The following is a 24,753-nucleotide window of genomic DNA, read 5'->3' on the forward strand; positions in this document are numbered from 1 at the left end:
CATAGTGGAGCATGAGTTAAAGCTCGGATGTGCAAGGTCTGATTTGTTGTTGGTTGGGGCGAAGCTACCACAAGTGAAAACTCAGCTTTGAGGGAAAAATTACTTGGGAAAGTTTGTATGTTGCAGATAAAAGTGGCAGATCTTTCTTAGTTGCAGTATATGTTCTAATAGTTGAGCTCGAAATGCGTCCAAAACAATTTCTCAATGCAATATTAAACATGCAAATCCAATGGCAGCTGATACGGGTGATTCAATGCTAGGTATTATTGCCGGTGTAGCAAATCCAAATTTAACCTGATGTTTTACATGAGGAATTCGTAATGTGTGCAGTGTGCTGGTTTAAATTTTGATATTGGTGTTTATCATTGGAGTTCTGCATGCAAACACACACGAGAAAAAAACTTCAAGCAAAAAGAAGCAGGTTTGCTGTTTGATTTTGTAGCCATGCGACCTTCTAGACTAGACTCCACAACTTCATCCTTTTTTAGCCATGCACTGTTGCTGATACCTTGTGGGGTATTACTGATTAGCATTGAAATTGACTCTGTAGTGAGTACATTGAAATTTTCATTCAGAGAAAAAGCAACGCCATATGGGCGTTGGTGAAAGCCAAACAAAGGCTTGAAAAGATGCATAGCACCTTTCCTGCCATGGATTAAGTGATGACCTAACCTCCCATTCCCGCTTCATTTCTCTCTGCGAGAAAGGTTTAGCTAATAATAGCTACTCTCTTCTTGCAGCCAAGATGTTCGGAACTAATCCCTTATAAAATAGAAGAATAATTCTTTTCTTTAGTAACTATTTACTATCCCATAACAAAAATTATAAATATGGGATATAAAAATAAATAATAATTAATGTATAATAAATCTCTAAAAAAAAATAGATAATCGGAAAAAAACTAAAATAGTCGTTTTCAATTATTAAAATCAGAAAATGAAACTTCGAAAAATCCAATCCTCATCCAACAGTCACTCTGACTTGCACTTTTCATCTATCTTTATATTGGTCATACAATCAGCGATATTTATAGCTGGGTTTAGATGATGAATAATATTATATATAATTGTAAAATATGTAAATATTGTATAATCGTATAATTTTTTTACATAAATTTTATATTTATTTATTTTTTTAAAAATAATTATACAGTACTTATATATTCACAAATATAAGTATCATTTCTCTTAAATGATATATATGATTTAAGATAATTTGATTTGATTTGTGAAAAGTAATTTTTGTTGACATTTATTTAAATATAAATAAATTGTTATATGTATTTAAATATATAAAATATATTTAAATATATTTAATTTTTTTTGTAAAAAAATTAAAAAATAACAGATCCATTAATAATTGATTTTAGATGGAAGGAGACGGCCTAATTCTCCTCCGTCCTCGCCTCCGTCCTCGCGATTCACCATGGCAAACCTCAAAACTTGACCACCGTCAGATTACAAACTAAAGATCTCGACAATCAGCCTCCCTCTGATGCGTTGACCAACAGAGGCCACATCTGAGCTGACTCCCATAACCATCACCTTCAAAACCGCCCGATTACAAACCATCACCCCCTCTCTCTACCCTAACTAGCTTTCGAATCTCCATAGGACCGACCTTTCAGTCTCGGTAAGATAATTATACTTCTCCTGGTCAAAGTTTCGTGGCCATGGATCTATAAATGCTCGATTATTTGCGCGGCTTGTTTAATCGAAATGAGTGATCATTTGATTTTTAGTTTCCTTTTGTAGGTTTCGTATAAAATCTTGTTGCTTTATTTTGCAATAATTAAATTCTTAAGACTTTTGGCGTGGTTTCGCCGATTGAAGATATTTTTTGAACTTCTAAGTGTAAATAATCTGTAGCTAGCTGTAGTTCACGCGAGATTGGCTATTTCACGGAGTTCAATTAAATGGTAACATTGTCTGTGTGTGGATTATAAACGCTCTACTATCCGAAGCGAAAGTCTTTGGTTTTTGCAAACGGTTTTTTTTTTTTTTTTTTGTGGCAAACTAAAACACTTCTGTGCGTTTTTAGCTAATAATCTGTTATGGGATGCTCTAAAATGGTCATGAGGGAGCAGCCAAGTCCCAAAACAGCTTCGGTAATAATGGTTATACTGTCTATCATTATTGCTGCTATGGAGAGCATTTTTTTTTTTTTTTTTTTCATTTCTTGCTTCTGAAGAACTATCTGGTAATTAAAGAAAAGCCTGCTGTGGAGAGCATTGTTCTTTTATTGGAAGAATGGTCTTTGAGGCTCTGGGTGTGTGTGTCTTGCCACTACCTATTCAGTTTGGCAGCCAATTTTTACTATTTTGGCGTAGAAGGTAGGTAGTTTTCTGGTCGTCTCATAATTAACAATTTGAGGTCATATTCTTCTCTTTGGTCTACCAAGGCAGTGATAATATTTCTGGGTTGATTCTGAGGAATATTGCCACCTTGGTAACTTGTGGCTTGCGGTTGCTGAAGAGGAACTGCTTGTCAAAGCAAAAAACAAAAAAAAAAAAAAACCAAAGTTTCTGATGGGGAACTAAAACACAGTTATCCATTTATTTCTTTTCTATTTGGTGGGAATTCGTACTGATGTGCTATTCTTTCTTCTCTCTTTCTCATTAAAATGAAGAGATAAAGAGGTACAAACCAACAAAAGATTGTACACAAGTTCAAAAGATTTGGACATCATGGGGAACATAGTTTCTTTTTATTTACAAAAATAGAGAAATTAAGAATTATTGTTTATGATGCTTCTAAATTAGTTATTTATTGTTATTCTGTAGTTGCAGGTTTAATTTCAATAGGGACACCTTTTATGTTGCGACCTTGAACTTCTATCCTAAGTCGGTCAAAACCTCTGTGGTTGTGGAATGGATTCAGAATCTGCTGATTCATCAACTTCTCCTCCTCTTAAAGCTCCTAATGTGCCACCTCCAGCTCCCATAAAAACTGCAGCTGCTGCTCATTCTGGACTGGATAATTCTCCCCATGATGTACCATCTAAATTATCTCCTTCTTCAATATCTTCATGGGCCAAAAGTCTGAAAATTCCACAGCCATTGGCAGCCACACAAGATGACTCTCCAACTGGAAATGCTGGAAAATCAACTTTTGCACGTTTTACAAGCGGATTAGCATTACGGTTGTCTCCAAAAGCTCGTTCATCAGAGGATACTTCTGATGGAACTTCAATGACCACACAACCTGGTTTTATTGGAACTATAACGAAAGGGTTAGTAGATTCTTCGAAGAATGCAGTGAAGGCTGTACAGGTTAAGGCCCGACATGTTGTCTCTCAAAACAAACGAAGATACCAGGTGGGTTTCTTGCCTTATCAACTTGTTTCCTTACCTATTTATATAATCTATTTGGGATGAATTGTAAATGTACATTTGTTTTTTGGCTATATTTTTATGCTCATTTTTGTAATTGTATTTGATTGATATGCATGTTTCCATGTAATATAACCTTGACTGGTGTAACTCGTCTTCAGGAAGGAGGATTTGATCTGGATATGTCTTATATCACAGAAAATATAATTGCTATGGGGTTCCCTGCCGGTGATATGAGCTCTGGGTTTTTTGGTTTTGTTGAGGTAACCAACTCATCCACACTGCAGAGTTTTCCTCAGCTTATTCAATTATGTGTGAGTTTTTCATTCTATCTTCATATGTGATGCCAGGGGTTCTACCGAAACCACATGGAAGAAGTGATCAAATTCTTTGAAACTCACCACAAGGTAATTACAATTGATTGATTATTGACCCTCATAATATCTTAGCATGCTTCTTTGTAGAGAAGAAACAGAATACTCTTGAACGCTTTGTTGTTAAGGTAGATTCTATTTCACAAGTTTTTCTGTCCAATATTGTTGCATCATTACCTGTTAGATTTGTTTGATAAGTACATTACCCGTTAGATTTTTCTTGTAAACTTAGTCAATAATATGCAATTCTTTCCCTGGCATTGAAATATCCAAATTTCTCTCTTGGAAGTGTGCACCCTTCGTTTCATTTCATAGCGGCTAGGCTATTTTTTTTTCCGCATAATTATAGTTAATTGTGGTGCAATATCCACTACAGATGTTCATGGGAAATGGAAAACAAATTTATTTTCTATGAAATTGAGTTTTCTTTTGTTCTACCAAGATTATTCTGACACACAAAATGTTTAACTGGTATTTTGTTTTGATGTTTATCAAGGTTGATACAGCCGCTAATTGATTTTATTCTATTCTATCAAATTAGAGTGGACAAGATCCGATTTGGGTATTGTTTTTATAAATCGGAATTGGTTATGATTGCTATTGTGTACTACAAATAAAATGGTATTTTGGTGCTCTGAAATTTTGTCCTTGTCTTACCATTTGTATGGGTATAAACTGTTTTACTTGCTCAATATGCAGGGAAATTATAAAGTATACAACCTTTGTTCTGAGAGGCTGTATGATGCGGCCTTATTTGAAGGAAAGGTGTGCCATGATTTGTTACTTAATTTACTGGGTGGAAAATATATGGTTTGAGTCCTTGTATCATTTAAATCAGATTCCATAGCTGTAGTGGGACATTTTCACGTTTGAATGTAGCTTGGAAAGATATTGCATGTAGCTCTCAAGTGACTCAGATTATTAAGAAATCATAGTTCACATTTGACATGACAAAATGATTTAGACTTCCCTCTAGGTATAATCCTACATGGTGAAACAGACAACAATGGTCAACAAGGTATCACAAGGGCATTATGAAAAAATGTTTCAATGACAAATGTTTATATTTTATATATCAATCCTCAAGTCTTTCTCCAGGTGGCTTGTTTCCCGTTTGATGACCATAATTGCCCCCCAATTCAACTGATAATATCCTTTTGCCAAAGTGCTTACTCGTGGTTGAAGGAGGATATTGAGAATGTCGTGGTTGTGCATTGCAAGGCCGGAATGGCAAGAACAGGGTTGATGATTTCCAGTCTTCTTCTATTCTTGAAGGCAAGAATTCTAAGTGTTTTTAAATTATGTGGCAATGAGTTTGGTGTTTGATAAACTTTTTCTTCTATTTATTTATTAAAAAAAAACTCTTTTATTCATTGTACTTTTCATCTTTTTGCAGTTCTTCCCAACTGCTGAGGAGTCAATTGACTACTACAATCAGAAAAGATGTGTCGATGGAAAAGGGCTTGTTCTCCCGAGCCAAATTGTTAGTCTTTCATTTTTATCTGATAATTTTTTTAGCTCTTTTTATGTTATCTATTCCTGAGTTTCTATGTTTTACTTTATAGGCATATTTTTTTTGTTCCTTCTATTTTTTCAGAGGTATGTCAAATATTTCGAACGTATTATAAGATACTTCAATGGGGAAACCCCTCCTTGGCGTAGGTATACTTCTCACTATGTATTTCTCTTGTAGCGTCAACAGACTTTTGCAGGGCTTTGACATCACATCTGGTGCAGGTACATGCTTAGGGGATTTCGAATTCACAGGTGCCCTTATTGGATCAGGCCCTCCATTACTGTCTCTGATCATAATGGTTGGTTGTGAATTCCAGTTTTATTTGAAGATTTTCCTCCCTTCCTGTTGCTATCTGATCATACTCATAAAGCTCATTTGTCATACTTCCGTACTTTTTCCCCCTGATATTCATCAGTGATTGGGCATAAATATATATATATATATATATATTATCTTAACTGTTCTTTGTAACAGACTAACAGTCACGATTGAAGTAGGGTTTCTTCTTAGTCACGCATTGATATGGCTAATGAGGATTTGAAATGACAGGTTTAAGGATAAATGCTGTAATTGGCAATCTGACCCAATTTTGATTGCATTTTAGTTATCTTCGAAAAACTGCACAGCTTCAAAACTTGCTTATAATTCATTATGCTTTGCTCAATTATTTTTCTATATTTTTTTATATTGCATTCTGATGGCTTTGCTTTGATATGTTTTACTAATGAATAGGTGTTCTCTTCTCCACAAAACAGCATCCACGAACCAAGGATCTTTTGGTAGGTCTGATTGTCTGGTAGCAACACGTTAGAAATCTGAAGAATAGTTCTTGGTGACATTTTTTTCAATTTTGGATTTCATGCATCTATATTATTTTTATGCAGCCAGAAGATTTTTGGTTTAGTGCGCCCAAGAAGGGGGTAATGGTCTTTGCCTTGCCAGGGGAGCCTGGCCTAACAGAGTTGGCTGGGGACTTCAAAGTCCATTTTCACGACCGCCAAGGAGATTTCTACTTGTCTGTAATTCATCTTCATCGTAATAAATCACTCTCTTTTTAGCTATTTATATGAGAAACTGAAATTTGTTACTTATTTAATTTTCAGTTGGTTAAACACAACGATGACGGAAAATAGAAAAGTTCTAAACACCAACGATCTTGATGGGTTTGACAAGGTGAAGATCAAGCATTTACCATGTGATGATCTGGACATACTGTCATACAGCACTTACATTCCTGCACTTAAATATTTTTCTTTACAAGATGTCGTTACATTAATTCAGAATCAGATGGATCCCGTTATTAGTGTTACTGCTTTACTAGCTTTCTTTGTGATTAGCGTCTGACAATATTAATTTTTCTTCTTTACGGGCTGCAGAGGAAACTTCCTTCCCCTGGATTTCAGGTTGAAGTTGTGCTGGTAGATTATAACAGCAGTGCCCCTACAACACCAAGCACTGAAACTACTGTCAAGAAAACAGACGAAAGCTCGGGCACTGTAAGTGCATCGGTTGATGAGGGTGCACCCATACCCAGCCAAAAGAAAGACCCAAAAAGTCACGAAAAAGATGACGTTTTTTCAGATGGTGAGGCAGAGGAAACTGGGTCCTCAAAGAGCAGACAAGCAGAAGCTGCTTCTGCAGCAGCAGGAGGAACTGCCACTAGTACCACCTCTAGTTCTGAAACGAAGATAACTTCTGATCAAATAGCAAGTGTGACTCGTGAAACCGAACATATATCTCTGGGAAACACTACTGTCTCTGGCCTTGAGGTGCCCAACAACACAGTGAGTGAATTCAAGGCAATGGCAGCTGATGCTTCTGTTTTTACATTTGGAGATGAAGAGGACTACGAAAGTGAGTAAATCGGTGGTAGGTTGGCTTGGATTCTCAGATAATCTGTACATAAAATAGCTTACTGGATGTAAATACTCAAATTACTTATTGCTGGGTCATGTTCAATCAATTTGTTTCCTTGGTAATGCAATGACGTTTCTGGTTTATTGGTTGTTGAAACAAAACAAAAAAACTAGCTGGACGTCAGGAATAATACTTATATTATTGGGCTCAAAATGCCAAATTTGTTTCATTACTTTCCAATGAAGGGGGAAAAATGTAAGATGTTAATGACACTGCAAATTAGTTGTTAAAGTGTGGTATATTTGTTTTATTCTGTTTTACTTATTTTTAGTTTTGATTTTGTGTTCTGAAACTTATATATATATATATATATAGACACAGAGGGATGTATAAAGTATTGTGAAATATGATTACTACATAAATGGTTAATAGGTTTATCATTTCTAGGAAACTGCATCAATGAATGCTTCCCTCCGCTTTAGGTTGGTGGTTGGGCTTTGAAAATTATAGCCGTCACGTCTCCTGCCTTCGAAACCGCATGCTGAGTCATTGCGAAATTTCTGAGAAGCTCATTGTATTGGTAATAAGAATTTATCATCCTCAAGTACCATATATTTTATTTATTTTATTTTATTTTTTATTTTTTTTCTAACAAGTTATTTTATTTTTCATTTTTCTTATAACAAATATGTGATGTGATGTGATGTGATGTGGTGTGGAATGATGAATAACATCGAGAAATACTACTCTTGAGATTTTTACTCTCTTTATAAATCTAGCACTTCTCATTTGATATTCAATTTGTTATATACATTTTAATCAAATTTCTCCTGATTAAATAAATGACTTAAAACGCTCCAAAATGCATCCCTTTCAATTCATCCCTCTTTTTTTACATGCTTAATAATTTAAAACCACAAATCAACTGAAAAATGATTCCCTACGACTTGGGGGCATTTTTTGAATAAAACAGGAGACTCCTTCCTCTATTTGAGACTTTACTGGTCATTTCTCGTAGCCGCGTCATCTTTCTACACGCGCTGGCAACTCACGCGGTCAGCATTTCGTGTCCCTGGTGCCTGCGCTCTGTATAAATTAAAGGGGCGACCTTTTGGCGATCAATATCCGAAGTCAATCGCAACCTTGCTCGTCCATGTCGATTACTGGTATCCAAGGCCAGCTTCTGGAGGTTACAGGTAATAATTTACATAGCCTCTCACTGTTTTCTCTATCTGTCTCTTTCTTTATTCCTTTAAACTGATGATAAAGAAGGAAAGAAAAAACGCAACCCCGTCTCCGTGTCCCTCTTCTTTAATTTGGTCTTTGATTTTGTGCAGTTGTTGGGTGCAACAAATTGAAGGACACCGAGTGGATCTCACGGCAGGACCCGTACGTGTGTGTTGAATATGGTAGCACCAAGTTCCGCACCAGAACCTGCACTGGTTTGTACCCATTTCTCTTTCAGATCTCAAATCAAGCATATTCTCTACGTGTTTTTTTAAGAATGCTATAGCATCTAGTCTCATCCACGTTGTTTCTATTGGTAAATAGATGGTGGCAAAAATCCAACCTTCCAAGAGAAGTTCGTGTTTACGTTAATTGAAGGTCTTCGTGAATTGAACGTTGTCGTTTGGAACAGCAATACCCTTACTTACGACGACTTCATCGGCAGCGGAAAGTAATTAGCTTTCTTTATTTTTGTTTCTTTAATTATCTCGTGTGCTTTTTTAGATCGTACGGATTAATTTTAATTGGGTCGCTTTGATTTTTGGTTTTGTCGGTGATAGGGTCCAATTGCAGAAGGTTATTTCTCAGGGTTTCGACGACACGGCCTGGCCACTTCAGACTAAAACTGGCAGGTAAATAAAACAAAAAATTAACACCTTTTATCCTTATGATCGTGTTTTTTATATTCAAGTGGTTGGAAGTTTTAGGTTTGCTCAAATTAACAGTCTGTGGATATATATAGTCTATAGGTATACATACATAAATACATATACATATATATGCCATCTGATTTGGAGATCTACAAAAAACTTCCCGTAGTCTAAGTAAACAAATTTACGTCGATACAATTGAATGATTTTGTTTTATTTGTTATCCTTGGCACCAAATCTTAACATTTCCACATAAATGTTTGTAATTCCTTTGGTGAGTTATCCAGCAATTCAACCCTTAGGGGTTGGCTCAAGTGGTAAGGGCCTTGGGATTGGGGGTATGCTCTGCCCCAGTCTAAGTTTCAAATCCCCTTGGGTGGAAACAATCTCTAAGGGCCATTGGACTGAGAGATTTTTCTTTTGAATTATCCGATGTGCACTTGAGGGAAACTCCTTGTTGAGGGCCTGTGCACCATTTGGATTAGTCGGGACGCTGTTCCTAGACATGCGGTGCCAATAAAAAAAAAAAAAAGGTTATACAACAATTCAATTCTGAGCTGTAATGAGCAGTCGCTGGTTATTTCTAATTCTTTTACGAAGACATTCTTTCTTAATAGTGATAGAGGAATTTTGAAAAAGTAGGGGAGAGGGGACTTGAAAATGTTAGAGTAGCAATTTTCTTTCCTGTCTAGGATGTTAGACGCATTCTTCTTTTCCCATGTCGACTTATGGGGAGTAGAGTTGTGCCGTGAGACTTGGGATAGAGAGAAGCAGAATAATGGTAGGGATAATTTTTTTTTGATAAGTAATGGTAGGGATAATTTTTATACTAAGAGTTCTCACAATACGTTTCTTTTTTTTTTTTTTTTTTGACAAATTTGTTCTCAATCATAGTGGCAAATAACTTTTTCATGGACCAAAATTCGTGATTGTTAATGTACACTTTTTCCCATTGCAGATATGCAGGAGAAGTGCGACTGATAGTGCATTATTCTAATGCCATTGTAAGTTACAGTGCTACTTTATTACAGTACTCTGGGTGATTATTTAATTGCATAGTCTTGCAGTAATTGGTTATGGTTACTTTTCTATGCTGACTGAATAATTGTATTGCGGTACTGCAGAAACCTGGAACAAGCTTTACTCCATCGGCACCACCATATGTAACACCATCTATACCTCAAGCCCCTTTATACTCTACAGCCCCACCAGCACCTGCTGCTCCTTACCTGATACCAGCACCTGCTGCTCCTTACGCACCTCCAGCTTACCCAGCTCCATCTCCATCTCCTTACTCTTCATACCCACCTAATTCAGCTGGTTATCCACCATCATCATACCCAGCTCCACCGACAGCTGCCTATCCTCCACCACCATACCCACCAACTTCAGCTTATCCTCCACCTCCATACCCGCCACGTCCACAATTCTCTTCCTATTATCCTCCAGGTATTTTTGCCTTTTAAGTGCATCTTCCTGCTGCTTATATGAGTTATATTTAAATCATCAACTTGACTAATTAGTAATTTCTGTGTGTTTTCAATCAGGTCCTTATCCTGGAATGTATCCTCCACCTCCATACTGAGTACTGAGAGGTAAGCTCGAGTTGTACACAGCTTCTGCAAAACTGAAACAAGTAACTTGTAAAATGTAATGCTAGGTTGTTGTGTATTCAATTGGAGGTTAGTATTTAGTAGCTGTCAGCTCCAAGGATGTTAAAGGTTTAATTACAAATTTGTATTGGTTTTCCTTCTTCGAAATGTTAATAGACTATTCTGTTAAAAATTTATTTGATTCTCTCTCTCCCCCGCCCTTTTCCCCTTTCCCCTCATATGCCTTGTGCTAATCTTTCTGCCAAGAACATATTAAAATAATTGTAGATGGTAGTTTTACTAAAAATGCAGCACCTTTGGAGCAAATATGACCTGACCTTATGTGGTAAGGATGGAATGTGATGTTGCTGGACTTGAACTTTTTTTGTAAGCATTGCTGGACTTCTACTTGCTAGAGAAGAAACCCAATTAGAAGTTCTAGTCGAAGGCTCAAGACAAGGAGGGAAAGAAGATATATATATATATATATATATATATATATATATATATATAAAGCAGCTGAGTCCCCAAAAGTTAGCCATTTGCATCTCCGGGGACGAACTGCAATTTCCAACTATGTGGCTATTAAGATTCTTTATGATCAAAATATTTTCTACAGCTCAGACAGCAATAGATGTCTGTATGAAATGGTTACTTCGTAGTTATCACTAACATGAAACTGTCTCAATTCTAGCTGAAAAGATTCTTTAGTTAGTTTAAAAATGAAACCCGAGTGAGCACGGGCCGCCATGATATGCACCTTTTGTAAGACATCTTTTCCATTTTTGTGTACAACTCAATCGAATTCGAAGAATCATCACTTGCAATGCATGCTCAACTGTCATACATATAAACTAATTAAAGCATAGTTAGTCCAGGTAAAACATCTCCTGTTTCAATTCTAGACGGATTAACACGCTGCATGCACCATTTCTTGTGTATGTAGAGCAAACCTTAACCACCCATTACCATAGATCAAAAATTTTATTTCCTTTTTCTTTTTCTCTAGCCACGCCCAATTTGACAACCTCATAAATTCCACGTAATAAATCGTTTCTCAATGATTACGCTACTAGAGAACAGTCTCTTTCCGGAAGACACAGTTCTTGCAGCAATAATGATATGTGTACATGCTGGTTCACCTACGTCCTTTAACTCGACTGTTTTCTCGTGTGAAAAATGCCTTCTCTTTTGTGAGTTCTACTTTTACTTCCTTTCCTATTTTCGATGGCTAAAAATGAATGCTTCCCTTTACAACACCACATCGCCACTCTTCCACATTTTACATCAAACTTATAATAACCTGACAATCTGACAATGGGTAGTGCTAGTATGCGCTCAGCTTTGACTTTTGGTCTATTAGTATAAATTTTACTTTTTCTTTTCTTTTTTTTTCTTTTCAGTTTTTAACATATTTAAATATTTAAAAAAAAAAAAACATCAATAATCACTTTTTTAATCAATAAGTAAAATAAAAAAAAAATTAAATACATAAACGGTTAAAATAAATAAACAAAATGAGACGTAGTAATATTATTAATCTTACAAATAGTCCCATATCTCTCTCTTTATCTCCCAGGATTATTAATTGTATGCAGCCCGCTTGGTGGTGTCTCCATTCTTGTTTGAGACTAGGATCAAGATATATGGTGAAATGAAACATATAGGATTGTTTCCAATGGCCCCTTTGCAAAACACTTAAAAAGTTTTATCTATAATCAATCATTTAAAAATTCAATCAGTTATGGAGGAAAATCCGAAATGTGAACATTTTTTCAAAGAATATATATATATATATATATATATATTTAAAACAAAAAACAAAAACTTTTGGTCTCCCGGCAATGGTTGATTGGAAGAAATAAAACTTAAAAAGAAAGAAAAAGGAAAGAGAAGAAAGCAACGCATTATTTTCGCGCACAAGAAAACTTATTTTTTTTTTCCAGTAATGATATACGTATAACTATTTTTATAATTTTTTTTATTAGCACCAGGTGTCCAGAACAACGTCCTGACTAATTTCAGGAGTGCATAGGCCTTCGGCAATGAGTTTTTCGCAAATACATCTTAAGTAATTCAAGAAAAAAACTCTCCAGTCTAATGGTCCTTAAAGATTGTTTACACCTAAGAAAATTATAACCTTAGACTTAGGGGGAGCATACCCCCAAAAATCCAAGGCCTTTATACAATTATGTTTTAAAATGAGAATATTTATGTAAAAATGTCCCTCATATAAAATATAATTATTTAAAATATTGTAAAAAGAGTTGTATGTCTATTTTTTTTCCTTCCACTATAAATGATACAGAAACTACTTATTTACAAATTTTATACAACTGTGTGAAAAAATAATATCCTTTTAAAATCTATTTTTTACTTTTACTTTAATTTAATGTGTTTATATATATAGATATATATTAAATATATTCTTATTATAAAGTTATGAGCTGTTGTGAATGGACTGTGGTTGAATCAGTTCTCTTTTTTCACAACATAACACCGCGTTAGATTTGGACAGCCGCAACAAAAATTTGGGACCACACAGTGCACTTATCCAAAAGGAAAACACTACTCCCATTGAGTAACGTCACCCTTTTTTTTTACCGATTGTTTTTTTTAATCTAATAATTAACAAATTATTTTTCAATGAATTTGTGAATTTTTTATATTTTTAAATTTTTTTTATAAAAAAGCAATAAAAAAATAAAAAATAAAAACTTTTTGCTGTCTGGTGAGATCCTCTGTAGGTGTAGCTTCACCCTATCCAAAATCGACACTAAGGAATTTTATAGGCAACTTGTTGATTTTATGCATAAACATATGTCAAGATTATCTTAAAATTTTTATACAATTTGATAAAAATTATAAGATGAGATGAAAAATCTGTAAATAATAGTAAAAGAGTTTGTGAACAATAGTAAAATAATTTAAGTTAAGATGTTTTATGAGATTTTTAGAAAAACGAGAGAAAAAGTTGAATAAAAATCTTATAAACTTAAAATATTATTATACTATAATTTCTTAATATTATTTTTGTTTTGAGATTTAAAAAATTGAATTATTTTTTTATGTTTTGTTTTGAAATTTGAAAAAATTATAATAATTAAGTAATGATTATATAAATATGTTGAAAATTTGAAAATTTAAAATTTAAAGTATTTAAATATTAATATGAGATGAGATGTGATGGAATGAGATCATCTGTGAAACCAAACTGAGTCTAAATTATATGAGGAATGCTTAATTTAACAAAAATTATATAAAGAATTTATAAATTAATGTTATTTGATATGATTTATGAGATTAAATCATATTTTATTATAAATAAATTAAACATATTACATTAAACAATATCCATTTATAAATTTTGGTGTATAAGATTTACGTGGAATCTTAAAAAAAAAAAAAAAAAAAAAAGAAGGTTGAAATGGCCTTATCCATTGACTTTTAAGTTTTTTTCTCTTCTGGTTGAGGACCAAATCCTACGAGTGCCCTGAAGGGGTATCCACTCACGTTTCATAGAATTCTAATGCTAGGAAGAAAAGGTCTACCGAAAACGTAAACCTTTCGATCTAGAAGGACCTTCTTCACTATCTTCACTATTAATTCCTTTTCTGTTCGGGTTCAGGACCCACCTCAATTGGACCCATATTTTATTGAACTTTGCTACACAATCTCCATCACACTTCATACTCCACATTTTTTTAAATTTTTAAATTTTTTAATATTTTTTTAAAATTTTTTTTTGAGTTTATTCTTTTTAAATTATTTTAAATTTTTTATTCATTATTTATATAATAAATATTTAATAAAAGAAAAAAATAATAAAAATTAAAAATAATGTGGAGTGTGGAGGTTGTATGAATAGTAGGAGGTTGAGTAGATTTTTTGTATTTTATTTCAATTCACTAAATTACTTTTGTAATTATTAAGAAAATACAGATCAAAACGAGAAAATAAAATAATAATGATAGATACTGTAATGTAATCGTGGAGTAAATAAACGTTATACAATTTTTTTAAAAAAATATAATGTTTACTATAAAAAAAAATTAAGTAATATTTACGCTCTCTATGAATATAAATATAATAAAGTCAGAAAATCAAATTAAACATTTTAATTTATTTAATTCTTTGCCCAAGATTCACGTAGACCGACTCTCTCTGTCTACACGCTTTGGCAACGGACTCGGTCAGCTAGCATCCCTGAAGTTTCCATGCATGCAACCATTTTTTCCATTCCGAGTACAGAGAAGCTCCTATCCTGAAGTTACCGTACAATTAGAAACATGGAGATTATAGTTGAGGTAAAACATATACGCGGATATAGGTAGTTCCCAGAAGCCGGCACCATAAAAAATTCAAATCTAGATCAACACTATAAATCTGGGACTCAATTTCCTCTTTCTGAACATGAGAAGGGAGCACGGAACTAGAAACTAATCCAACACACCAATTAAGTGATCTTTAGTAGATAGCTTAGTCCGGATCCTCCGATCCCCTTGGGAAGCATCAAAGATCAAACAGCTACAAGTCAATATATTATAATTCCTCGTCCATGTCGATTACGGGTATCCAAGGCCACCTTCTTGAAGTCACTGGTAACATAGTTTCCATTGTCATACTTCACCCTTTTCTTTTCTTATCAGCTAACAAAGAAAAACCAATATTAATGTTCACGACCCAGCTTATATATATTAATGATCCTTATATATATATATAGCTCGCTCTTGTTCAAATTGACTTCTTTTTATTGTTCTTATTTTTTTGGTTTGGTGTACGTAGTGGTTGCCTGCGACAAATTGAAGGATACCGAGTGGGTTTCAAAGCAGGACCCGTACGTCTGCCTCGAATATGGTGGCACCAAGTTTAGAACCAGAACATGCACTGGTTTGCACCCTAATTCTGATCTGTCTCATACCTATTTGTTTCTCTTACGCATTCTTTTAATTTTCTATATACGCTAGCTAGCTAGCTAGCTGATCAGGTAGTAAGAATATATATTAGTACTAGTAGTACTCCTATTATATATAGCCATCATGTTGACCATAATTTTGATGGGTGCACAGATGGGCATACGGATCCGGTATTCCAGGAAAAGTTCCCGTTTCCCTTAATCGAAGGTCTTACAGAGTTAACCTGCGAAGTTTGGAACAGCAATACCATTCTACCCCACACTTTCATCGGCCGCGCTAAGTAATTAATTATTTATATATACTCAAATTAATATTGAGTTAATCGTGCTTTATATATATATATATATATCGTTTTGGATCATGATGAATTAATTTAAACTAGATGGTTAATTTTGGTATATTAATGTTGGATGATAGCAGGATTCTATTGCGAAGGGTTCTTTCTCGGGGCTTCGACGACTCCGCCTGGCCGTTTCAAGATAAAAATGGCAGGTAAATTATAACATTTTTAAGATATTAAGTACTGATCTTAATTTATATTATATACTACTACTATTAATCCATATATGCAAGTGGTTGGAGCTAGCTAGCTGTTAATTCGTGTTTTCTCAATTTGCGTTAATATATATATATATATATATATATATATATATATGGACCAGAATCAGGCCAAGAGGATTAATGTATCATCCACCTTCTCCTGTCATTGCAGATATGCAGGACAAGTGCGACTAATATTATGTTATGAGAATAATGTCCTGGTAAGTTACATTAATATATATATATAATTGCTACAAAATTACACAGACAATAGTCACAATACTTGTAGCATTAATTAGCTAATATCATAGTCTTATATTAAAAACCCGCGTGGAGGTTATTTTCTCATGGGAGATGAATATATATAATTAATATTGCCTATTATAATATTGGAGTATTGCAGAAACCTGCAACAAGCAGCTTTGCTCATCTGTCGTCGTCGTCGTCATGCCGGCCATCTGTAACTCAACCAATCTTCCAAGACCTTCATTGGTGCTCTCCAGCAACAGCTGCCAATCCTTACCCAACTCCTGCTCCGGCAGCTCCTTACGCACCTCCGGCCCGGCCCTACCCACCTCCATCTGATCCTTACTCTTCATACTCAATATCTAACGCGGCAGGCTATCAACCATTCCCATACTCAGCTCCACCATCAGCAGTCTATCCTCCCCCACCGATATACCCTCTAAATTCAGTTTATCCTCCATCTCCATATCCACCAGCTCCGCAATCTTCACACAGTCTTTATCCTCCAGGTATCTTTGCGACGACGTTTTAGGTGCATAAATGTACTTTCTGCTGCACCTAGCTGGTAATATTCATGAATCCAAATCACTTTAATTGAACTTCTCGATCATGTTCTATATATCCAGGTACTCGGTCTTATCAAGGTACGTACCCTCCCCCGCCATTTTGAGAGACAACCTGGAGCTTCTGCACACGGAAACGAAAGAAGTTCACAGCCCAGTAATTGTATATATGCATGATATAATGCGTATATACATGATTTGTTTTGAGATAATTCTCAATGGGTTACCTAAAATATATGTTTTCTTCTAAAAGTGCAAATATTTGTCCAAAATGAATGTAGATCAATGAATTATATATGTATCACTACAAGCAATTGACCACCAGTGTCATATAACATCACTTCATAAAAAATGTTTGTAAGTTATTTGTAATTTTGAGTAGTTTCTCGTCTGATTTGATGTTCAAGATTTCATACCTACTTCTCAATATTTCAGAACAAAATTATAAAAAATTGTCTACATAGATCATTAGAAGTGGTTCACGAGATCAGAGCATTCTTGTTTTGGGGAATACGTTGATTTTACTTTCTCATGTCTAAAACGAATTGAAGTGAGATTAGTGATTAGAAATAATATATATTAATTTAGATATCAGTATTCTGATGGGCTGAAAATGGGGTAGGGGATCGAGTCCTTCAGACACCGGATCAGTGTTTTCACTCTTTTGCAAGTGGTGCCAATCTCGAATGGCTGGCCTTTCCCGGTCCATGCATGGGGGTATGGCCTGGGCCAGGCTAGAAAGAAAGCTTAACTAAATTAATGGCCGAAAATCAGCCTATCTACTCTCTTTCATGTCCAAGCTAGCTAGCTAGCTAGCTTGCTTGTGGGTTTTGAAGTTCTTCTGAAAATTGAAATGACCTTTAAATACAAGCGCTTCTTATTGAAGTTAGAACTTTAGACTATTAATACTGGAATTGTAGGCTACAAATACCCATTAGTTATTGCATAATATATTTCAAAACAGCATTATAATGATATTGTAACATATATATGTTTTCTAGTTTTCATGAGGTTTGAAGCTCCAAAGTCAGAGCTGCGTCGCTTCGCTGGTCCTCGGTGCTCCTGACAGTTCCCAAGGCATCAGCGTGGCGACAGAGGATCGTGGCAAATTACTTTTTTAAAAAATAGTAAATAAACCCAATTTATATATTAAATAATTTAACATAGTTTTTTCGATTTAGAGAAAGAATAGTTAGGGTGATTCGGTTCTAGACATCTTTTGGAATTGAATCTATATCTATCGATTTTGGAAATTTAACAATCGGTACACATCAATTCTTTTTTTTTTTTTTATCTTTTTTATTTTGATTTGGTCCAATTAATATTTATATTTATATTTAAGATTAAAATTTTATGTTATATTAATTAATATATAATATAACATAAAAAATAATTTTTTTAAAACATTACCATCAAGTTCATTTCAAATTGATTTCTAAAACATGAAAGTCAGGATCGATCAAACTGATTTCGATTCTTAAGAATCGAGACCAAATTTGTTCAAATTTTTAAAAACCAAAATCTAATTGAATCTGTTATGAATCGGATGGAGCGGGTTCGATTTGATGGATTTAACTATAATTTTTTTTAGAATTGTCATAAATAAAATAAACTTACAAATTGATTTACCTTTATGGATCGAATTCATTATACGATGTGTGTGATGAATAAAATTTTATCAAAAATAAACTGGACGAGAGAGAGGAATGTGCACGTCAAAGTAAAGGAAAACGTACGGCAAACGGCTTAAATTTGTCTGTCAGTTTGCTCAGACAAAACGGCATCATTTATGACTTTCCATTTTCCAATGGCAGGGCCCTTGAAAGAGTCAGCCTCCTCTCCTCCCACTTTACCACTCGCTCTGGTATTACGTGTTACGGACGCCCCCTCTTTGCCATGCTACTACACATAAAACAAGTCAATTTTAAATTCCGATAATGGTCGGGCGTGAGAGGTGATCGCGGTGGACAACATTCGCTAGCTTTCTCCATTTTTTTTTTTAAGAATTCTATTCATGATCTGTCTCGTGGACTTGGGCGCCGCTTTTGTCTTCTTGTTGTATCTCTCTTATCACAAGTCACTTTCCCCTCGCGCACTATCTCTCCCCTTGTTCCTCCACTTTTGTATTATAATTTATTAAATCAAGAATATATTTATCATACATATATCACAAATTAAGTTTATATTAATAATTTAATATTTATATTTATATTTAAAATTAAAATTTTATATGATAAGATTAATTAATAATTTAACATATAATATAATATAAAAAAATTATATATAATATCAAAATTATAAATATATATACCGGTCTGATTCGATTTAAACTAATTTTTAAAATATGAAAATTAGTATCCGATTTAATATCGATTTTGATTCTTAAAAATCGGTATAGACCGCTTACAAACAAGATCAAATCTACCGGTTAGGTCTGATCCGATCAACCGATTTTTCATTATTTTTTTTTTTACATCTCTAAGGTTAGGTTTAGATGTTGAGGTAGTCTCAAATGATTTGAGTTGATTTATAAGTGGTATTTTATGGATTTCATTGAGATGTATTTGAATGTAAATAAATTGAGATATATGTAATGTATAAAATAGGTTGATATGAGTTTAATTTTTTTTTAAAAATTTGAAAAAGCATTAGATCTCATTAATAATTAATTTGAAATGAGCTCACTCCAACAACAAAACACAGCTTCAAACTTAAAATATAAAATTGAAATATTTATACAATCATAACTTCTCTACGTCAATAATTTAATAGGTCTTCCTTCTTATATACCGATAAAAAAAAATTAAAAAAAAAAGTATAAAAGCGTGTAGCATAACAAAAACATGCAAGGAAACCCAATTTCAGAACTATGCGTTGCGGGAAAAAATGAAATACATGCATATGTACATACTTGTGGAATGTTCCTCCTTTTGGGTCAAAGGCTCAAAGCAATTACTTTACTTTTCAGCCAAATTTAAAAGGATGGAGTGAATATGAAAGAAACATGTAAAGAATTGATTAATTTTGCTTGTACATGCTTAGTTACAGACATTATTCTCACTAATTCTGGTGCCATCATTTATAAGATCGTCAATTGCATTAGGAATCTCAACATCCTTTTAAAGCTTCGATCTCTCTTCAACTCAAATGCTTCCACCCTTTAGTCTCTTCACATTTATCAAATTACCATCCCTGCCAAGAGGTCTATCTTGGTGAAATGGATTCCTCTTCATTTTGGGACCATCAAATAAAATATCCATGGCGCTTCCAAAGGCAACCCTAGTCCTTTTGGCTATGGTGGTATCCTCAAGCATATTTCAAGTTTTTTATTGATGAGTAGTGATGACATCTACTATCCAAGCATATTTCAAAGTTTTTTATTTTTTTATTATTTTATGTTAAATATTTTTTTAACATCCTTAATCATTAAGAAAAAAATTTTAAAAAATATATAACTTTACTAATACTCACTTCTTTAATTATTAAGTAAAATAAAAAATTAAAAAATAATAAAATATAAAAAAAATAATAAATAGATAATAATAAGATAATAAACCTACCATTATTCATCATCCTTACCCGCCCAAATTCGTGCACATTCATCTCTCTCTCTCCCTCTCTCTAAATATAGAAAAATGTTCTCAAAACTCGGATAAAACCCTCCATCGGCATCGGATCTTTTTTCTCTACCACAAAACATTGAGTTATATTACCCTATAACTTCTCCAAGTAATTTTAAATGATACACTGATTCAAACTACAACATATATAGAGTAGTACAAGTAGTTTGACGCATCAAATTGTACACTAATATTCATATTTTTTTTATTAAAAAAAATAATAGAAAAAAATTGAGAAAAAAAAGTCATCTATATCATAAAAATTATTTTTATTTTCAATTTATAACGTTTTATTACATAAATATTTTATATGTCAATATTAATACGTAATTTGATGCATAAATTCGTTTTTTATATAAAAAAAACTTTTTCATATAATTAAGTATTAAATATTAATTTTTTATATATAAAAATACATAAATCACTGCCAATACTCTAAGAGCATTCTCATTGGATTAGCTAAAAGCTAAATCCAATGAGAATTTAGCTATTAGGTCAATAAATTACTCACATTGAATTAGCTATATTCCAAATATTTGGAATATAGCTACAGTAATATCCAAATTAATTTCTAAATTTGGAATACACTATTCATTCATCAAATCTTTTTTATATTATTTCTTTCTCTCTCATTTTAATATCAATTATTTCTCTCTCTATTTTAAATGACAATTGAAAAAATATAATTAGAATACAATTACAAATTAATATATAATATTATGAATAGTAAAATATAATAAAATAAAATAAATTCATAATTAAAAAAATTAAAAAAATTTTAAAATTATTAATTACTCATACTATATAATGAATAAATGGATAATCTAATTTGAAGATTTGATGTGAATAGTTAAAATTAAATTCATCTTATATTATTTTATTGTCATATAATAAAAAAATAATTATTTTAATATAGAGATTTATATAAATAAAATAATTAAAAATTAAATTTATTTTATATTCATAAAAAATATATTTTAATTTAACTATTTCAACGAGAGTACTCTAAGAACGCGATTGTAATGCCGTGAGACGTTGTTTTCGAGGGGGTCCGGCTTGGTGTGTGTGCCGTTTCATTTCTGCCCGCCAACTAAACACACCGAAAGCGCAAAGAATTCCAAACCCCGATATATACATATAAAAATAAAAGGACAAGCGTGAAGTCACTGCTAAAAATCAGTACGTTCTACTTTTCCTTCTCCGCTTTCAACTTCTCTCTGGCCTCTGCACCCCCACTCAAAGTTTTGAGGGTGAGAGAGATGGGGTTGAGACCCAGATTTCTTTTGTGTAATGAATAGAGCACTGGAACCTCTTCTTCTGAAAAGATGGCGATTCAAATACAGAATGAGCAGCAAATAGAACAACACGAACAAGGCTCTTCATTATTGCTGGACGCTCTATACTGCGAAGAAGAGAGATGGGTGGAAGAAGGGGAAGTTTTACAAGGGGAGAGTGAGAGTGAGACATATGGCAGCCAAAACAATGATGTCAATAAACCTTCTCTTTTTCCTTTGCACTTGTCGGAGCAAGATTTGTTCTGGGAAGATGAAGAGCTTCTTTCTCTGTTCTCCAAAGAACAGAAACAAGCTCATCTTGATTACAGCATTGTAGAAACAGACTCTGGTACTATCTCTGTAGCTCGTCGTGAGGCTGTGGAATGGATGCTCAAAGTCCATGTTTATTATGGGTTCTCAATACCCACAGCAATCCTAGCCATTAACTATCTCGATAGGTTCCTCGCAAGCCTCCATATTCAGAGAGATAAGCCATGCATGATCCAACTTGTGGCTGTGGCTTGTCTCTCTTTGGCTGCAAAAGTGGAAGAGACCCAAGTGCCACTTCTCTTGGACCTCCAAGTACGTGCGTTCAACCACATCTATTACATGTTTCATTACGTGGGCGTCTTTTTGTTGATTTTCAGAGTCGACGAATCTCGGCTAATCTTTTCAGTACGTTTCAGGTGGAGGGCGCAAAGTATGTGTTTGAGGCTAAAATTATTCAGAGAATGGAGCTTCTGGTGCTCGCCACACTTCAGTGGAAGATGCAACCGGTGACCCCACTCTCATTTATTGACCACATCATAAGGAGGGTTGGATTGAAGACCCATCTCCACGTGGATTTCCTCAGGCGTTGTGAGCGTCTCCTTCTCTCTGTGGTCTCCGGTAAGCATCCCCATAACTTTCTTTGCGGAAAGCTTAGTATTTTCGATAAGAACGAAGGACAAAGGAAGATTTTTTTTTAATTCCTGAACAGTAGTTTACAAATTTTCAAATATTTTAGGTTCAAGATTCGTCGGTTATCTTCCTTCTGTATTGGCCACTGCCACTATGATGCACGTTCTCTACGAAGTTGAGCCTTGTAATCACATAGAATACGAAAACCAGCTTCTGAGCGTCCTTGAAATAAGCAAGGTTTATTTCTGGAATCTATGAATTTTTTGTCTTCAATTTTTGTCCGTATTTAAGTTCGAACGTGAAGCCATTAATACAGATCATTGACATGCATCGTAACAGGAAAAAGTGAATGACTGTTATACTCTCATCGCTGAGCTACCAAAGGCCGATAATTGCGACCATTACAACCTTCACAAGCGCAAGTATGGGCAAATTCCTTGCAGCCCAAATGGTGTAATTGATGCTGGCTTTAGCTCCGATGGCTCCAACGATTATTGGGCCGTGGGGTCCTCGGTTTATTCATCACCGGAGCCTCTGTTTAAGAAGAGCAGAGCCAATGAACAGCAATTGAAATTTTCACCATTCAGCCGGGTCTCTGTGGGCATTGTTGGCAGCTCTCCGTAATCTCTCCGCCCTCCCCCACCCCAAAAAAAAAGTCAATATCTTATTATATAGATAATCTCTCTTTTGATGCAAGTTGATGTGCGTGCGTTCCGGGGTCCATCTCGGCACTTCCAAAAAAATGTCAGGCCAGCATTCACGTCTTGGAGAGGGAACACATGCCGTTGTGGAGAAGAGACGAGTGAAATTGAAGAGTGTATATTGGAGTCTTCTCCTCTATATGTTTCTGGCACTCTTTCCTCCATCTACAGGCCTCTATAGACAGTTTATCTGGACATGTTAAATCATCGTAATTTATAATAAATTCAGAACTATTTTCCTTGCTTTGTATATATAATATGGTGATCTGTTCACTTCTCACGTGCATAGAAACTTTTAGATTTGTGTGAAACTATGACATACTAAACTCAAAAGAATTGGAATTCGACTCATCAAAATTATTAAATGGGGATGTTTGGATTCGCAGGACATCTCAACTCATCTCAGCTCATCTCAACTCATCTCACTACTATTCATTACTATTCAGCAGCTTTAACTCACAAATCTCATTACTATTCACAACTCATCTCATTACTATTCACAATCCATCTCAACTCATCTCAAGTCATTTTCGAATCCAAACGTCTCCTTAGTGTCATCTTTATAATTTGATAAATTTATATTTAAAATTATTATATTAAAGTATACATTAAAATTTTTAATTTTGAATTACAATATATTTAAGTTTATTTCTAAATTTAAAGATTAACTATTTAGACTCTATAACTATTATTTTATTTATTTAAATTATTATTTCTTAATTTTAAACTATAATATATTTAATTTGAAAGACAAAAATTTAAATATCGAATTAAATTATTAATTAATATATAATTAATATAATTGTAAAATATAAAAATATAATATTATTTTATTAGTTTAACTAATCCAATGATTAATTCAATGTGAAGTTATGATTATGGAGATTTTAGATTTATAAAAATATGTACTTTTCATGAAATTAACTAATGTCAATGTTCTAATCAAATTTATCTCTTATCAATCTAATTCATCTCATTTTATTATTATATTTTTTAAAATTCTTTATATAAAATATAATTAATAATTTAATTTATTAAATTTTTAAAATAATAATAATATTAAAACATAATATTTTATTTAATTTTTATTTAAACATGTTTCGACGGGAAACAAATTTAAGGGTGGGAATGGTGAATGGAATTGGATTTGTTTGCATGTGAAGGCAGAGATAGGTTGTCGGCCAGTGGAGGGTTTGGTTTATGGGAGACTTTTTGATTGTGGGGTTTTGAGTGGTTTGACCTCGTTAGAAGAGCCAGACTCCTCCTTTCTTGGTGAAAGATTGTTAATTATTAATTATCACTGACCTCAAAAACCACCCATCTAGCGCTCATAGATTTTCTAGACTTTTTGGCTTCAAGTGTAGGACCAAATCATAGCGTTTGTATGTATGGATCACTCATCACGCTAGTTATCAATTTTTTGTTATTTTTGTTTTAATTTTTTTT

The 24,753-nt window shown here is 33.7% G+C and overlaps 4 protein-coding genes across 6 annotated transcripts; all 4 read left to right on the forward strand.

Moving 5' to 3' along the window:
* Nucleotides 1-1,364: 1,364 nt before the first annotated feature.
* On the forward strand, nt 1,365-7,388 carry LOC108996315 (phosphatidylinositol 3,4,5-trisphosphate 3-phosphatase and protein-tyrosine-phosphatase PTEN2A-like). Of its 2 annotated transcripts, none has more exons than XM_018972149.2 (13): nt 1,365-1,632; nt 2,783-3,316; nt 3,493-3,594; nt 3,682-3,738; nt 4,405-4,470; nt 4,804-4,980; nt 5,102-5,188; nt 5,303-5,367; nt 5,443-5,519; nt 5,954-6,000; nt 6,106-6,236; nt 6,325-6,394; nt 6,598-7,388. In XM_018972149.2, the coding sequence occupies exons 2-13, from the start codon at nt 2,870-2,872 to the stop codon at nt 7,081-7,083; spliced, it is 1,812 nt and encodes a 603-aa protein (XP_018827694.1). In that variant the 5' UTR covers nt 1,365-1,632; nt 2,783-2,869; the 3' UTR covers nt 7,084-7,388. The 2 variants fall into 2 exon arrangements, with proteins under 2 accessions (XP_018827694.1, XP_018827695.1); XM_018972150.2 differs by having other exon boundaries at nt 2,789-3,316.
* Nucleotides 7,389-7,915: 527 nt separating this feature from the next.
* LOC108996379 (leucine-rich repeat extensin-like protein 5) lies at nt 7,916-10,756 on the forward strand. Its single transcript, XM_018972249.2, has 7 exons — nt 7,916-8,274; nt 8,416-8,520; nt 8,630-8,756; nt 8,866-8,937; nt 9,914-9,959; nt 10,080-10,404; nt 10,503-10,756. The coding sequence occupies exons 1-7, from the start codon at nt 8,232-8,234 to the stop codon at nt 10,538-10,540; spliced, it is 756 nt and encodes a 251-aa protein (XP_018827794.1). The 5' UTR covers nt 7,916-8,231; the 3' UTR covers nt 10,541-10,756.
* Nucleotides 10,757-14,960: 4,204 nt separating this feature from the next.
* LOC108996107 (formin-like protein 3) lies at nt 14,961-17,243 on the forward strand. 2 transcript variants are annotated; one of them, XM_018971882.2, is made up of 7 exons: nt 14,961-15,148; nt 15,333-15,437; nt 15,617-15,743; nt 15,884-15,955; nt 16,176-16,224; nt 16,407-16,758; nt 16,876-17,242. In XM_018971882.2, the coding sequence occupies exons 1-7, from the start codon at nt 15,106-15,108 to the stop codon at nt 16,917-16,919; spliced, it is 792 nt and encodes a 263-aa protein (XP_018827427.1). In that variant the 5' UTR covers nt 14,961-15,105; the 3' UTR covers nt 16,920-17,242. The 2 variants fall into 2 exon arrangements, with proteins under 2 accessions (XP_018827427.1, XP_018827426.1); XM_018971881.2 differs by having other exon boundaries at nt 14,979-15,148; nt 15,881-15,955; nt 16,876-17,243.
* A 4,346-nt stretch (nt 17,244-21,589) lies between these two features.
* LOC108996078 (cyclin-D3-1-like) lies at nt 21,590-23,583 on the forward strand. The gene is made up of 4 exons (XM_018971840.2): nt 21,590-22,288; nt 22,393-22,594; nt 22,713-22,843; nt 22,946-23,583. Exons 1-4 carry the CDS (start codon nt 21,758-21,760, stop codon nt 23,228-23,230), a joined length of 1,149 nt encoding a protein of 382 aa, XP_018827385.1. The 5' UTR covers nt 21,590-21,757; the 3' UTR covers nt 23,231-23,583.
* The last annotated feature ends 1,170 nt before the right edge of the window (nt 23,584-24,753 follow it).

Source organism: Juglans regia, chromosome 13 (genome assembly GCF_001411555.2).
Source record: "Juglans regia cultivar Chandler chromosome 13, Walnut 2.0, whole genome shotgun sequence".
NCBI lineage: Eukaryota > Viridiplantae > Streptophyta > Magnoliopsida > Fagales > Juglandaceae > Juglans > Juglans regia.

Excerpts from the sequence above, each read along its gene's own strand:
- LOC108996107 (XM_018971881.2), top strand. The coding sequence starts at position 15,106 with ATGTCGATTACGGGTATCCAAGGCCACCTTCTTGAAGTCACTG. Across the intron at positions 15,744-15,880 it reads ACTTTCATCGGCCGCGCTAA|CAGGATTCTATTGCGAAGGG; the intron begins GTAATTAATTAT and ends GTTGGATGATAG. Across the intron at positions 16,225-16,406 it reads GTTATGAGAATAATGTCCTG|AAACCTGCAACAAGCAGCTT; the intron begins GTAAGTTACATT and ends GGAGTATTGCAG.
- LOC108996315 (XM_018972149.2), top strand. The coding sequence starts at position 2,870 with ATGGATTCAGAATCTGCTGATTCATCAACTTCTCCTCCTCTTAAAGCT. Across the intron at positions 3,317-3,492 it reads AAAACAAACGAAGATACCAG|GAAGGAGGATTTGATCTGGA; the intron begins GTGGGTTTCTTG and ends ACTCGTCTTCAG. Across the intron at positions 3,595-3,681 it reads GGTTTTTTGGTTTTGTTGAG|GGGTTCTACCGAAACCACAT; the intron begins GTAACCAACTCA and ends ATGTGATGCCAG.
- LOC108996379 (XM_018972249.2), top strand. The coding sequence starts at position 8,232 with ATGTCGATTACTGGTATCCAAGGCCAGCTTCTGGAGGTTACAG. Across the intron at positions 8,275-8,415 it reads CCAGCTTCTGGAGGTTACAG|TTGTTGGGTGCAACAAATTG; the intron begins GTAATAATTTAC and ends GATTTTGTGCAG. Across the intron at positions 10,405-10,502 it reads CTCTTCCTATTATCCTCCAG|GTCCTTATCCTGGAATGTAT; the intron begins GTATTTTTGCCT and ends GTTTTCAATCAG.
- LOC108996078 (XM_018971840.2), top strand. The coding sequence starts at position 21,758 with ATGGCGATTCAAATACAGAATGAGCAGCAAATAGAACAACACGAACAA. Across the intron at positions 22,289-22,392 it reads CACTTCTCTTGGACCTCCAA|GTGGAGGGCGCAAAGTATGT; the intron begins GTACGTGCGTTC and ends AGTACGTTTCAG. Across the intron at positions 22,844-22,945 it reads GCGTCCTTGAAATAAGCAAG|GAAAAAGTGAATGACTGTTA; the intron begins GTTTATTTCTGG and ends GCATCGTAACAG.